This window comes from Lactuca serriola, chromosome 6, assembly GCF_051521515.1.
Source record: "Lactuca serriola cultivar US96UC23 chromosome 6, Lser_US96UC23_V15, whole genome shotgun sequence".
NCBI lineage: Eukaryota > Viridiplantae > Streptophyta > Magnoliopsida > Asterales > Asteraceae > Lactuca > Lactuca serriola.
The window spans coordinates 188018457-188033791 of NC_136413.1; the positions used below are offsets into that span (position 1 = coordinate 188018457).

The 15335-nt window shown below is 33.6% G+C and overlaps 2 protein-coding genes across 2 annotated transcripts; one reads left to right on the forward strand and one right to left on the reverse strand.

Annotated features, from left to right (window-relative positions):
* The first annotated feature begins 546 nt into the window (after positions 1 to 546).
* On the forward strand, positions 547 to 3349 carry LOC145057584 (uncharacterized). Its single transcript, XM_079005449.1, has 6 exons — positions 547 to 969; positions 1468 to 1538; positions 1644 to 1749; positions 2142 to 2274; positions 2475 to 2627; positions 2910 to 3349. Exons 1-6 carry the CDS (start codon positions 878 to 880, stop codon positions 2934 to 2936), a joined length of 582 nt encoding a protein of 193 aa, XP_078861575.1. The 5' UTR covers positions 547 to 877; the 3' UTR covers positions 2937 to 3349.
* A 309-nt stretch (positions 3350 to 3658) lies between these two features.
* On the reverse strand, positions 3659 to 10981 carry LOC145057583 (PHD finger family protein). Its single transcript, XM_079005448.1, has 17 exons — positions 9450 to 10981; positions 8434 to 8519; positions 8176 to 8310; positions 8019 to 8102; positions 7600 to 7932; positions 7338 to 7492; positions 6957 to 7216; positions 6608 to 6855; positions 6287 to 6502; positions 5957 to 6178; positions 5805 to 5858; positions 5423 to 5488; positions 5188 to 5328; positions 5015 to 5068; positions 4890 to 4949; positions 4361 to 4813; positions 3659 to 4277 (listed from the first exon to the last, which is right to left on the reverse strand). Exons 1-17 carry the CDS (start codon positions 10717 to 10719, stop codon positions 4068 to 4070), a joined length of 4047 nt encoding a protein of 1348 aa, XP_078861574.1. The 5' UTR covers positions 10720 to 10981; the 3' UTR covers positions 3659 to 4067.
* Between the last annotated feature and the right edge of the window lie 4354 nt (positions 10982 to 15335).

Here is a 15335-nt window from a genome sequence, read left to right on the forward strand (position 1 = left end):
TTTTTAGAGAAAATGTCATTGTTAGCTAACAAATTATAGTTTTTTTTGGTTTAGTTGGTCCATTTGTTTATTCTATGTGTTCCAACTTTCAAATTATTATAATATTTTAATAGAACTATTTGCTCCAAAATGAAAGGGTTATCCAATAATAGTTTCTTACCTTCTAACATCTCAAATGAACCATAACTACCACCAATAAGGATAAGCATAGCATTATTTGATTTTAACTAATTATCTAATTACATATTCTATGTAATAGTTTTAAACTTTGTATATACTCATTACATATACTGGTTCAGTTCAATTATAAATTTATAATTGAGACGATTTTACAATAAACCAAAACCGCATCATTTGCATACCAAATGGAAATCAAAAACCACACTACACACCGCTTATCAAACTAGAGAATCAGTCAAGGGATGGTTTTGTAAACATGGCACAAATATAAGGGCTAAACATAAAACTACAATATTTTCGTCTGCCAGACGAACATTATGGCCCAATGGAATGCGACGCAAAGATTCGATTATTGATTTATTAATGAAAAGCAACAAAGAATAAATAAAGAAAATCCAAACACAAAACCCAACTGGATCGAGAAAAGATTCAAAGAAATCGACCGACTTTACAGAGAGGTTTACGTTTACTATACTCTTATTCTTTGTGAAATTGTAGGTATAGAAGAAGTCGGTTCATCCAATCTGAATTCAAATTCGACGCTTTCGTCGCGATCATTTTTAAAGTCAATCAGTCGTTTGATTGAAAACCGCGTGTTTTGATTAAGAAACAAACATTTGGTCTCATGTTTGATTCATCGATCTAAGAAGAACTTCAAAGCAAAACGAACTAGCATAAATTATATTAGTTTTTAGCAATGGCGGATCTGCTTAGAAGGTCTGGATTACAAGGAGTCGGCACATGGTTAAACAAGAAGGTCGTCGAGCCCTTTGTGGAAATCCTTAGCAGGTTAATTTTCTGCGCTTTCTTTTTGCGTTTATGTGATCATTTCTATTTTTTTCCGAAGAAATCTGTTACAGGTTATCTTGATGTTGTGCTATTTTGCTTCATTTAGACTAAATTTAACTTGATGCTGTAAGATCTCAACACAGTAAACATTCTTAAATTTCAATTATAGCTGTCATTTTGTAACCTGCACTCTCAAATATCCTTGATATGCATGAGTTTTGAAGATAATATCCCCAAATTGACAGGAAATGTGTTTGATTTCAAGGTCTATATATGAATTACAAGTACTGTTAAAGATTAAAATTTAGAACGAATTCAAAGACTTATACCCTTGCTGCAATTAACAAAATGAATCGATCCATGGGAAATCATTGGTTCTCATCATAGAAACAATCGATTTGCAAAATTAGGGTAATCTTTGAAGACTTCCATACTTAACTCTCAAAGATGACAGGTATTGGTGTCAAAATTATTGATAATATTGCACTTTGGTTTTAGGGGAGCAGAGCCTAAGCAATTGGCATTCTCTACAGCTCTTGGCATTACATGTGGAGTGTTTCCAGTTGTTGGTATGCTCTTGATTCAACTTTTACAGAAATAAATCAATTTCAATTTTAATGATTATGTAGTGAAATCAAATCCTAATTATGATGTGTGTTTTTTCCTCACAACAGGAGTGACTATGTTTCTCTGTGTATTGGCAATAGCAGTGCTTGGAACTTCTATCAATGCTCCCACTGTGATGCTGGCCAATTTTGTTGCTACTCCAATAGAACTAAGGTCAAGTATTATTATTAATTTCTCTAAACAATTACTTTGCAAAAAAAGGTTATTTATTTGAATCTGTTTTTTACACTTCTTGTAATGGAATTGATGAGGTGTTTGGAATGCTCTTAATCTTGATAGAGGGACATTTCTTGCTAATAGTCTAATAAAATTGTTTGACTATTTGTCAAGTATCTAATATAAACCAAAATTAGTACTACCAGTCTAAATTGTAATAAGGATCAAGGCAAACAGGTAATGTTAACATGAAAACTTTCCAAGAATGGAAAATTACAATCTATATGGACATGGCATAAAGAGAAAGCGTTATAATTTCTATGGGACAATGAAAGTAGTTGATAATTGTTAAAAGCTATGATATGCAGTGTTCTGATATATGTGTATAGTTTGATGATAGTGTTCTTACGCTTTGGTGAATATCTCACGGGTGGAGATCATTTCTCTTTAACCTCCGATGCTTTAAAGAAGGTATTGACCGGAAAAGCTTCAAAGGAGATCCTACTAAGCATTGCTCACGCGGTAAGTTCAACATTGTAATCTTATTCCCTTAGGTCCCACTTGTTACACAAGACAAGACAGACTGCCTGATACTGATACTGATGTCAATGAGACAAAACTTGCAATTTTTTGTCTCATCCTTCTGTTCTATCATGTCATGTCAGGTGTAGCAGATGCGGCTTTATTAATTTGATTGATAACTTGTTGACAAATATGTGCAGTTGTTGGGGTGGTTCGTTATGGCCCCGTTTATCTTGGGCATATTATATGTTGTATTAGTACCGTGTTTCACCATGTTGGTGCGCAAGTTTAGTACGGGTGGGTTGAGCCCAAAGAAGGATGATGCACCATCTTACACTGAAGTAATGCTTAAGGTAAGGGGTGTTTGATTTGATGTTGTATTAATGAGGGAATTTGAAGATAAAGGAAAAAAAGACTATGTTATTTGCTTCATTCTCTACTTGTATATTAACATCTTCTAGTGAGTTGCTTTATAGATAAAAGAGTTTCAAAGTTAATGAAGGTCAAAATCGAATAAATTCGGCTATTCTTGTTGATAAACTTGATATAAAATTGGATTAATGGACTTTAAATATGTGATTGATGAACTTTTATATAAATTTGCATTTGAAAAGAATTTAATGACGTTTTTTAAGGACAACGATATATCCGCTCAAGGTTGATTTTTGGCAATTCCAACTGGGGTATGCCACTTTGCCCCTAAGAAGTATCATGTTTCAGCGACATGTTTGGATCATGAAACTTACCATGTTAGCAAGTACTTTGGGGAACCTCAGATTGTGAGTCAGTGTTGAACTTGAAGTCGGGTGTGTTATTCGTGTAAACCACCAATTGGCATTGAGAGGCGACATCGATATATAAGTTTGTTGGTTATCTAGAAAGTTGTCAAAAATTGAATTAGGATTGTAAGTAATGTTGGTGATAGCATATTGAAGTAATTAAAATGAAGCAAATGATCAAAGGAATGTTTATAGGATTTAGAGAGAAGCAATTGGAGATTAGGGGTGTAAATGTGTATGTATGTATAAAGGCAAGCTCAGAATAAATGTAAATGTGTTTTCTCCTGTTCATAAAATCTCAAACTGGGTTGATGCGGACTTTAATCTAAAATGGATAAACTGGAGACATAAACCAGACAACATTAAGCAACACAAACCCAACACATAATTTGCTGACAATGGTTTGTATCGGAGATTTCCAAATTATACGTTGAACTTGGTGAGGTTTTGGATGACAAAAACTTTAAAACAACGTGAAGAGATTCATTCACAATCTGTTTTCCTTTCAGAAGACATGAATGGATGATGAAAAGATAGCCCTAGAAAACCTATGCTGCTTCAGTCAAATTAAAACCATTGAGAAACAATGCGGAGGAGAAACAAGAGAAAAAGAAATGCTCTCTTTTGTTTTTTCTTATGTTGTGCAATTGCTATGATCTGATCACTATAGCACTAGTATCATCTTATCTCTCTATGTACACCACTTTACAACTGCACTGCAGCCTGCAGCCAATATCTTTCTATAACATTACAATAACCAACCAACCAAAAAAAAAAAATCTAAAAGTACCACCACCACCAACCACTACAACAAATCAACAAAACCCACTCACTTCATCATAATACTGTACAGGTTTCTTCTCTTCTCTTCTCTCTTCCCAATGAGAATGAATATACAACATCATCAGAAAAATAAAAAAGCACAACTTTTAATCCCCTTTTCCCTTCATCTGCAAACCACGAGAAAAGTTGTCCAAAAAAAAAACCTGTGATGACCCAAAGGGTCTTATATATCTATCCATCTTGTCCTGAATTTTCCTCAGACGATGCGGATGCTACTTTGGGTGTGGGGGCCACAGCAGCAGGAACTGTTTCATTCTCATTCTCATTCTCATTTGAGAGGACACGAATTGGAACATAAACAAATCCTTTTGGCAAGCGTTGGTTCCTCATGGTTGCTTGATCTGATGTCATCACCAGCTCTTTCTCAAAAGTCTCTGTATGCTGTCCACCACAATTTCAAATTTCCAAGCATCAAGGGAAGGGCATTTACGTCTTTTGTACTAAAACAAGTATTTTATATTTACCTTTCCATGCCGGAAAAACTTGTCCCCATCATCAGTAGAGGTAGAAATCCGGGAAGCCACAGATGAGGGTCTAATTGGGATTTGTTTTCCAGAAAGCATCGGCCTTACATTCACAGAAGGGACCTGTGTAAAGATTTGAGAGGTTGAACTGTCGTCTGTTTTTTGATCGTTGTCCATTGCCGCAATGGGAAACCTAATTCGGCGTTTTCCGGCAACGGTGGTGGTGCTGTCGATTGTGATGTCATCGGATCTTTGGATGATGGTTTCACTGCATGATTTGTAGCTGTTTGTGTATCCTCCTCTTAAGGAAGTTGTAGCAGATTCTGAACTGACATCTGGCGACACAAAACCAGTGCAAACCCCACGGGGGGGTATTATACATGATGATGAAGATGAAGATACTGACTCCCTGTTCCAACGAAGCATGTCATGTGAACAAATCACCAATTCACGCTGCAATCATCAATGGAATCCCATCAGTTAGTTAGTGTATGTGTGTATGTATAAGCAGCAAACAATGTGGCTTTACCTTCAATTTCTCACGTCTGATGATTCTTTCACAGATGAGGCGTAATCTCTCTAATTCAACCTGCGAAAAAAAAATCATGATTTTGGATTCAAATAATGTTTTTTATAAACAGCAATGTAACTTACCCTGACTTTCTTGAGGGAATTCCATTCTTCTACTCCATGTTTTTGAGTCTCGGCCTAGAATAAACAGCAAATAAGGTATACTTAGAAAATAGTATCAAAAAATAGAAACAGAATAACAAGGTCGACACTGAGTGATATTATGGTAAATATTAATAATAATAATATATTATTACCTTTGTCCTCTCCACCTGGCTGTGCTTCTCACAGTAAGCCTTGTGTTGTATTTTTCCACCACTAGTTCTCACGTTCATGAAGAAGCCAGCACTCTTGCCACAAGTGGGATGAAATGTGCTTTGACAGTGACCATAATTGCACTATAGGATACGATTAATTATTAAAATTAAAGTCCAAAGAAAAAGGAAAAAAAAAATTGAGATTGAGAAAACTCTTATTAATCTCTTCAACAACCTTTATACAGGCGCCAACTTTGCGGCTGCAAACAAGGCAAACATCGTTCCCTCTGGAGATTGTCTCCTGGAATTGACACATGACATGAACATAAGACAACACAGATTATAATATCTAGGGACTAAATTCAATGTACTTTCATTTATTTGTGCATCTTAGCAATCTGCTTTTGTTTCTCCCTATTGCAGCATTTTACTTTCAACCTTTTTCCTATTAGGACATTTTTCTTTGGAAAGTTAACCCAATTATAGCAATGAAAATTGTATAAAAAGTATGTAGTTATTTCTTGCATTAAACTAGTCATATCCAAGCAGGATCTTTAATTCACTTGATAGGTGCACTAGTTTCCTCTAAATAAACATTTATTATACACTACACATACCATGCCCTGAATGGGTTTCAGCTGTCCCCTTCTGAAAGTTGATTCTAGAACCCACTACACCAAAAAATCAGAAAAAAGAAAAAATCTATATATTAATCACCATATAATACAAAAGGAACACAAGTAAGAATCATAATCAAAGAATATATTACCTCAGCACAGAAGGCATGGACCCATTGACCATCAGTTGACTTCCTAAAAGCACCAGTAGTGCCACCACATAAGCAACATTCCGCCACACGAGACAGCTTCTCTGAGTAACTGAAAGATGGGACCCCCCTGCTTCTAGAAGACGATGAATCTTCACATAACTCACAGAACCATGGACCTGTAGAATCTTTGACACTACGATAACAATCTATGTGAACTGCAACCTGTTGTTACCAGATAAAATATTTAAATACAGTTAGGAGGATAAACAGGGAAATATAGAAAAAAAGATTAAAAAACTGTTCATTTCCAGTATTTAAGGTTAAGCTGACCTTGCAACTAGAACATATAATAACTGGATTCAAAACTGTTTCCTCCCGTCTGCAAACGTCACAAACCCTAGAATGCCCTTTGTAATCTAAACTTGATGGTGAAGAATCAATGTTCATTTCAGGTGGGGTCCACATTACAGACAATTTCGGGTGTGTTTCCTTTGGTTGTGCATGAACTGCAGATCTTCCTCCAAAAGCTTTTATCTTCAACTTATTCTGAACACAATATAAGAATCATTAAATTTCATTAAGACAATGAAAGTACATCAATACTTGTTGCATTTAACTCTACTATTATTTAACAAAATGAGAGTCAACTACCTCATGGTGAGCGGATTCTTCAAGTGTATCTTTCCTGAAAGATGAAAGCCTGGAAGAAGCTGCAGCAGCAGCAGTTGCAGCTGCAAGAACAGCCTGGGCTTCCTTGTGCCTTCTCTCTTTTCTCCCCTGTTTCTTGACTTCTCTAAGCTCAGAAAGATATTGGCTCACCAACACAGCATCCCAGTTTCGTTTTCTTAGTGTCTCAATCTCTTCTGGAAGAATCTTGATCACCTTTGAAATCAAATCATCTACACAATAAAAAAAAAACATCATCTCAAAGTTAACGAATTTGGCACTGCAAGATGAAGATGTAAAATCCCTAAATGCAGAAGAGGATAAAGAAAGAGACCACTTAGGTGTTTTCTTGAAACTGCATTGCAAAGTAGGTGATGCTGATAGTAAACCAGTTCTCCTTCCAATTCATCAATCGGAGACATGTTTATGAGCTTAGTTTTGTCTGAGTCACAACTCGACTCAGTAGAGGGTGAATTTTGATTTTGGGAAATGCATGGTAAGGCGTCTTCTTTGTCAGCATTGATTTTGGACAAAACTTGATTTTGCAGGAGTATAAGTGGATGGACATACGAATCATGTAAAGCTTCTGTTCTACTGCATTACCAGATATCTAGATATTGGTACAAGTCATACAAAATAAATAAAGTACACTAAAACATCCAACCTTCTTATTTTGATACTTAGTAAGTTGCAATGATTAAATTTCCAGACTTACATGGTATCAGAGGTGTCATTCATAGCATTCAAACAATCATGGTTCCCAAGATTGGAATTCACCCTGGTATCACACTTAGATTCTATAGCCTCAGTTTGACCACTGTCAGAATTATTGACCAACAGATCAGAAGCAGGACAGGATTCTGCTGATATCTGCAGGAAAAAAAAAGTAAAAAGTTATTGTTAGATGCTCAAAGCCACCAACATTCTATAATCATCAACATAAGATTACAAAGTTGATTCTGTAAATATGTGAGAACCTTTTCTTTAGAATCTGGAGAAGACTCCTCAAGTCCACCATTTTTATCCCCATCCATAACAACCCCATCATCTCCAGAACTCCTTTTAAGAGACAATATAAGACTGTTATCCTTCAAAACCCTAATATTTCCTTTAGTTCTCCTCCAATGTGGTGCTGACTTAACAGGAGAATTCCCCACATTGTTTTCTAATGCTACAGATTCTTTCTCAACCTTGGATATGCATGGAGACATAAGTTTAAGCTTCAAGTTTTTCTGCAACCCACCAACATGAGCATGGCTTTTTAGCCATTTGACTATTCTTCCATGCAAGTCAGGAGGCAAGCTGTCATCCTGCAATAACCAAGAATCCCATAAAACAAAGTTCTTCATCTCAGAATCTTTCATATGATATTGCTAAGAGATAAATATGGCATTACAGCAAGATTTGATGCCAACAAGTTAGCAGAAACATTAATCTCTGAAGCCACATCTTTCAAATTGACTTTTCCTCGTTCAATCAACTACAGAATCAAGGGTAGAGTTGTTACACATGAAGTTTTTAAGAAGGATATGTTTCGAAAATATTTATTGTACCTTCTTCAGAAGTAGAGTGAAATTAGAATAATCATTCACTTTCACATCTTCAACTCCTACAGAAAGGTTTTCCAGATGTGGGCTATGATCTTTTTGGGGTCCAGAATGCTTTAAGCAAAAAGCTCGTAACTCAACCTATGTAAATTAGCAAAAAGAAAAAGGTGAAAAGAAAGCATTTCACAACAGGTTTTGATGTATAATAATTGTGGCAACAGAGACTTTTTTGTTCTAGTTTCAATGGAGGATGAATGAACTTACATCATCACATCCGAATTTCCCCCAGATTTCCATTCTGTGCTTTGCTTCCCTTGCACATACAGGATGGAAAGAAGTTCGACAAGATCCTATTGAAGTACCAAAAATGAAAGATATTATAGTTAACTTTTAATGAAATAATATGCAGGGGGTTATATATTTTCTATTGTAATTAATCTTGCGAAAATTGCACATACTTTATGCACAACCCTTCCTTTATAATGTTGTTTCATAATCATATTATATGTCACTGTATCTATATATTATAATATTTGCCCTGAAAAACTCAACAGTAATGCTACTTTTTCTCAACTTGTAAGTCTAGTTTTCTTTATTCTATAGGCTGGAATTGTTCAAGCTGGTTATCATATTTTTTAAGCACAGTAAAAGTGAAAGAAAAGCATACAGCTTCACTCTTCACAGCATTCTACAATCCCAATAGATCAAGTTATGTAGTTGATATTTGGCAGATACTGAGATTTGTTTGCTAATTAGAATCAATGATTGTTCAATATGTTACAAAAATACATAAATTTGACTTTGCAAATCTTGTTTTTTGCACAAATTACCCTTTACTTGCACACATTACCCTTTAATTTGCGGCCTTCAAATACATACAAGTCGAAATAAAAATGCTAGGCCAAAATAGTTTGTTTTTTTTTTCCATTTATATGCCCTAACTTTAGTAAGGGAGACAGAGCATCGTCTTTTGAAGATCAATATACACAAATAAACCAGATTAGACCAAGAGTTTAGGATGTAGTCAAACATGTAGTATTCCCTTTAATTAATTTAAATCCCCAAGTACACTCCACATAGAACAGGTAGAAACACAAAGCCTGATAGAATCGTTTGGAACTTTGGATATACTATAGTGCCAAAATTTACTGCTGAAAGAATTATTGCATTGCAGTTATAGTATGCATATGTAACAACAATAGACAAACTTCAATCATATGATGTACTACTGCACCATTGAAAAAGGAAGAGTGAAACTGATGTGACAAGTGACAACATACCATAACTGCAACGAACACAGGCACCACACTTCACCTTGCATATATAACAAATTAACTTCTTCTGCGTCTCCTTGATACCCTCAATGTTCATTATCGGCTCCATGCTTTTGGTGTCTTCTATGTAGACCTCAGGCATCCACTGACAACAAAACAAATGAGCAAACTCCATGAGACCACCCTCATCATTCCCAGCACCTCTCTTGCGCACAGGCTTTAGAGCACCACCCTGCTGTGGGCAAAGCAGGCAATGGCTATCGGTGCTTTTATCTTCATCCCTCTTCAGTCTACACCAAGAACATACCCAACAACCAGCTTCATCGTCTTGTTGCACACCATAACATCTCTGATGTACTGCTACACCACAAGACGTGCAAACAATCAATCTGTTCAACTGGTTGCCTGTGTCGCCCAGGCTGCAATAATGACAGGATGTAGATGGCCCTTGGTCATGGTCTTTAACTGGAAGAGCAACAAATAGCTTTTCTAAGCCTGCTTCGCCACCCAAGATTTTTCGCTTCTTAGAAGGGCGCTCAGATGTCAGATATATCTTACTTCGAGAACCTAAAAGCCATTCTACTCCACTAGAGGATTGTGGTAAAGAACAGGCAGTGTCATCTTCTTGTTGGTTATTTGAAATTTCATTAGCACCTGTGTCATCTACTTCCATGAAGTGGTTAGCATCCTGCTCCTCCCCAGCAGCAACAACCACCCCACTATGATTATTTGTTTCGTTATTATTTCCAGGATACGGAATTGAAATAAACTTGTTGTCCCTAAAAGAAGAAGCATCATTTAACCTCTCAATATCATCCACCTTCAATTCCCTAAAGTAATCCTCTGTTTCAGACCAAACGGTGGTCCCACGAGATTTCTCCTGTCTGGAAGAGGACTTGTTTTTCTTGGTGTCTGAGCCCAAATGGGACTTCTTATGGCGTTTACGACTATCAGAATGTTTGGACAAACAGGTTGCCAAACCACCAGGAAGCGTCGATACAATAGCTGAGCTCTTCTTCTGACCATCCTCCAAATCAAAAGGAGAAAGAACAGCAAGGGCCTTACAAGCCTGCGCGTAAAAATCAATCCCTACTAGTCGAGCCAGTGGTGCGTCTTTATCTACCGGTGAAAACTTGGTCGGAACCCTAGAAGTAGAAACTGGGCAATGTTTTTCCTCAGTGCCGCAACCTCCGTTGGCACTTCTACCCATCATCTTCCTCAGCCCCTGACATGGTCCTTTGGTCATTTCATCAAACCACCACCGTCCATGCAGCATTCCATTTGTCAACAAAAATTATTCGTAACCCTAACCCTAATTTTGAAAACCCCTAACCCTATCTTCAAATTGGTCACACAGGGCAGGATCTTGATAAAGTTGGTTGGTTGGTTGGTTGGTTGGTTGTGTAGAGAGAAAGAGAGGGAATTCGCGGCTAAGAGAGGAGGGGGACGGGGGAAGGGGCTAGGGTTTTCTGTTATTCGCGATTTTGGATCCGTCCTTGTTCTTGATAAAGTGGGTGGGGTGGGGGTAATGGTAATTGGTATCCCCTTTTGCAGTTCGATATCGCTGTCTATTTTTATATTTATTTATATTTTATATTAAATATTAAATTAATAACACGACCCGCAAAATCTTTCACGGAAATTAAAATATGAAACAGAAAGGGAATCATCACTCCCTCGGACCGACTCTTGTAGCAATGCTATTAAAATATTTAATATTTATCTTGCTTATAATAAACATATTTAATATTTATCTTGGTTATTAAATATTTTAATAACTAAAATATTTTTACAATAATATATTTAAGAAAATGGAGTAAATAACTAGGTGATTATGGCAATCTAATGGATATTTATCTTGGTTATAATAAACATATTTAATATTTATAGTGGTTATTAAATATTTTCATAACTAAAATAATTTTTTATAATAATATATTTAAGAAAATTGAGTAATTAACTAGGTGATTATGGCAATCTAATATATATATATATATATATATATATATATATATATATATATATATATATATATATATATATAGGGTTAGGTTCATGTGAGACGACCTAATTTTGTCAGACCGTGAGACGCATTTTTTTATTTTTTTATTTTTTTAGTTAATTCAAGTTCCGAAAATAATATTTAAAAAAAAAAAAGAATTTTTTGATTTTTCCATTTATTTTGCATTTTAAAATTATTTTTAGAATATGTACAGTGTAATATTCTCTTTAGAATATTTCACGTATTTTAAAAAAAAATAGGATTTTTTTTATTTTTTTTATTTCTTTTAGTTAATTCAAGTTCCGAAAATTATATTTAAAAAAATAATTTTTAGATTTTTCCATTTATTTTGCATTTTAAAATATTTTGTAGAATATGTCAGTGTAATATTTTATTTAGAATATTTCACGTATTTTTCAAAAAAAAACGGAATTTTTTCTTTTAGTTAATTCAAGTTCCGAAAATAATATTTAAAAAAAGAATTTTTGGATTTTTCCATTTATTTTGCATTTTAAAATTATTTTTAGATTTTTGGTCTCACGGTCTCACAAAATTAGAATTGTCTCAAATGAACCTGAACCTATATATATATATATATATATATATATATATATATATATATATAGAGAGAGAGAGAGAGATAGAGAGAGAGATATGGGGGAGGGTTTATGTTTTATGGAAAACAAAAACCCTAAAAAAAAACTAAAAATACATAATAAAAAAATACTTACAGATCACAAAACTTTTTTTTGAATTTTTTTTTTGAAATAATCACACCTTTTAACACAAAATCGCTGAAAAAATTTGAAAAAAAAATGATCTTTTATTTCTTTCAGCAATATTTAATATTTAAAAAAAAAAAAAAAAAAAAAAAAAAAAAAAAAAAAAACTGTGGTTTTTTATGTGTAAAGTTAAAAAAAAAAATTATGATGTCTAGGTATTTTTTTTAATGTATTTTTATGATTTTTAGGGTTTTTTTGTTTTCCATATAACTCTTCGCTATATATAAACTAGTCATTTACCCGCACTAAGCGACGGGTGCGAATAATCTCTTTCAGAAATTAGTTTATAGAAGCAATTATGTTTTTTGCACAAAAGAGTGGGATGCAATGATGAGTGCTAGAGTTTTTGTTCGTCGGTTGTGATGTAATTAGAGAGAGTTAAAGAAGCAAATAAGAGTGGAAGGAACAAAGGAAAATATTGATGGTATTGATGCATGTTTGTTGCAAATTGTCATTTTCAAAATATATTTATTAGATTAAATTATAAAATATTAGTTTAAAATTTTAAATGGTATTTCTTAATACTTTAATATTAATCTTCATGTATCTAAAAATCTCATCATAGATCTGAAGCTTATACTTGACGTTACGTTTCAATAGTTACTATATCTAGATAATTATAAAAAAAATGTTAGTAAAAACAAAATCAATAAAAATTAAAAATATGTATATTTAAAAATCTTGTGAGTTACATTAAGTCTCATTTAAAATATAGATGGTAATCAAGAAAATATTAGTTTACCCTTTAAAAAAACAATAATATCCATATAAAAATAGATAAAATAATATATTATTGTATTTAAATTATCTCTTAATATACAAAGCACGTTGATTTTTATAATCTTTTAGTCTTTAATACAATGTTGTTTCAACTTAATTAAAATAAAAAATACATGGTTAGCACCCTTGTTCGTTAACAATAATTTTAGCCATTTAGTATTTATATATAATGATGGAAAATGTACTAAAACTAATTAAACAAATATTAAAACTAACGACTGAAAATTAAAATTCAAATACGTTACAAATATGTTAAAAATGCGAAAGACTAACACACTATTCATTTATAACCATCTTTTTGTAAGCCTCGTGTGTCCATATTTCTTGTAGTATCATCTTACATTTCATAGTTTAGATTCCGAACAAATTGAGTGGGAACACTCACAATATATTTTCATGTTCTTGTTAAACAGCTTTTTGTAAATACAATGTCAAACATAATAATGCCCACAATAATGGAACTGCAATCTACACTGTATAACATCAGAGCCCCTAATTACAATTTTGTCCATTGTGTTGATGGTCTGGAACTATAATTTGTGTTGCATAAAAAAAGTTGAATTTAAATGGTTTAAATTGAAGTATAAAAATAAAGATTAGGTCTGGTTAGTGTTGCTTGAAGATGTTGGGGATCATATGAATTTGTTTTTGGGTATATTTGCCCATCATCTCTGATAGTTTGTCACTACAATTTGCATTACATGCAAATGTTAAAAAAATATATATATATATTTTTTAGTTTTGGACGGATTTACCCCTCATCTTGGGAGGCAGTAAATATTGAAGATATTGTTGGAGTTTGTTATGGGGACTTTGGAAAGCCCTATTGTTGTTGTTGCTTACATACTCGATGCTTAGAGGCTTCCAGTTTTTCCAAAAGCACATTAAATTTTACATTGGCTCCTTTCCCTTAAGGCCTTAACTGTTGTAACATCCACATATATACCAACAAATCAAAATTGATTAGTTCTTTTAATTTCAAATCCGCATACACATAAAAGCAGAAAACATATATTACATTGTGCATGCCTCTAAGCTCCAACAAACAATACAAATTGTTATCAACTAAGCAATATTAAGTTAAATTATCATAATTTGAGTGCAAATAGTTTCTCACCATACCATACCTCAGTGAAAAGGAACTCAATATTTCATGTATAAATAGCCCTATTAGGTGGGAGTACAAATGTTATGAATGCAAGTGTGGACTACAACCTTTGACAAAACTTGCAAAATTAATTAGTTAATAGATGAAATTTATAAGCGACATTTTCTTTAATTTCATGACATTGTCCAATTTTGAAAGTCTTACATGAGTAAAATCTATACTAAAGGTGAACTTGGAATAAGCTTTCCAATGCCTAATGAAAGCTATACAACCTTCTTCATCTTTCCCATATTTTTTAAGATTATTTGCCTACAAAAAACTTCAAATTGTTAGTCAATATGCTTAAAAGGTAGAAATAAAGATCCTCATGACCTTTCCTACAAAACCACAACTCTATGAACAAAATTATGAACCAACACCAGGGAAACACAATATTTTTTACCAATGACCATTTCAAAATAACAATATTATGTAGAAATCTTTGCAAGATCTAGACTCATGGTTGGACATGGATCATAGAAACTATAGAAAGGGTTATCAGATAAAATGCATTAAAAATAAAAACTTAGCTTTTCCCTCGTTTGATTGAGTGGCTGTGACTTCCTCCAACATTCAAACCCACACAATCATATTATAATATAACGAAAAACAACATATTTATTTAATTATGCTATTAGATCCAATAGAACCAAAGTGTAACATCCGGATTCCCAGGTACCCTATCACTACAAGAAAAAGTCGAAATAACTACGGAAATTTGCTACGAAAGTAAAATCCGTAGTGATTCTGCTATGGATTATGCTACGGAATGGCTTCTCGTAGCTATTTTGCTATGGAACTTGCTACAGAATTACATTATGTACGTAATATTTGAATAACTACGGAATGTTGCTACAAAATTGAAAACCATAGTTATTCTACTATGGAATATACTACGAACTAGTTAGACGTAGGTATATTTGCTACGGAATTAGCTACGGAATTGCATTCTATAGCTAATATTTTAATAACTACAGAATTTTGCTACGCAATTGAAGTCCGTAGTTATCATGCTACAAAATTTGCTACAGAATTAAAAGGTGTAGGTATTTTGCTACAACTGTTGCTACAGATTAAAGTTTGTATTTATTTTGCTACAGAAATTGTTACGAAATCAAAATCTGTAGCTATTTTGTTATAAAATTTGCTACCATATCGAAGTTTGTAGCTAGCTTGCTACG

Coding starts and splice junctions, on each gene's coding strand:
- LOC145057584 (XM_079005449.1), top strand. CDS start 878: ATGGCGGATCTGCTTAGAAGGTCTGGATTACAAGGAGTCGGCACATGG. Junction 1,539..1,643: donor TGGAGTGTTTCCAGTTGTTG/GTATGCTCTTGA, acceptor TCCTCACAACAG/GAGTGACTATGTTTCTCTGT. Junction 2,275..2,474: donor TACTAAGCATTGCTCACGCG/GTAAGTTCAACA, acceptor AAATATGTGCAG/TTGTTGGGGTGGTTCGTTAT.
- LOC145057583 (XM_079005448.1), bottom strand. CDS start 10,719: ATGCTGCATGGACGGTGGTGGTTTGATGAAATGACCAAAGGACCATGT. Junction 7,493..7,599: donor CTCCAGATTCTAAAGAAAAG/GTTCTCACATAT, acceptor TTTTTCCTGCAG/ATATCAGCAGAATCCTGTCC. Junction 6,179..6,286: donor TTATATGTTCTAGTTGCAAG/GTCAGCTTAACC, acceptor TGGTAACAACAG/GTTGCAGTTCACATAGATTG.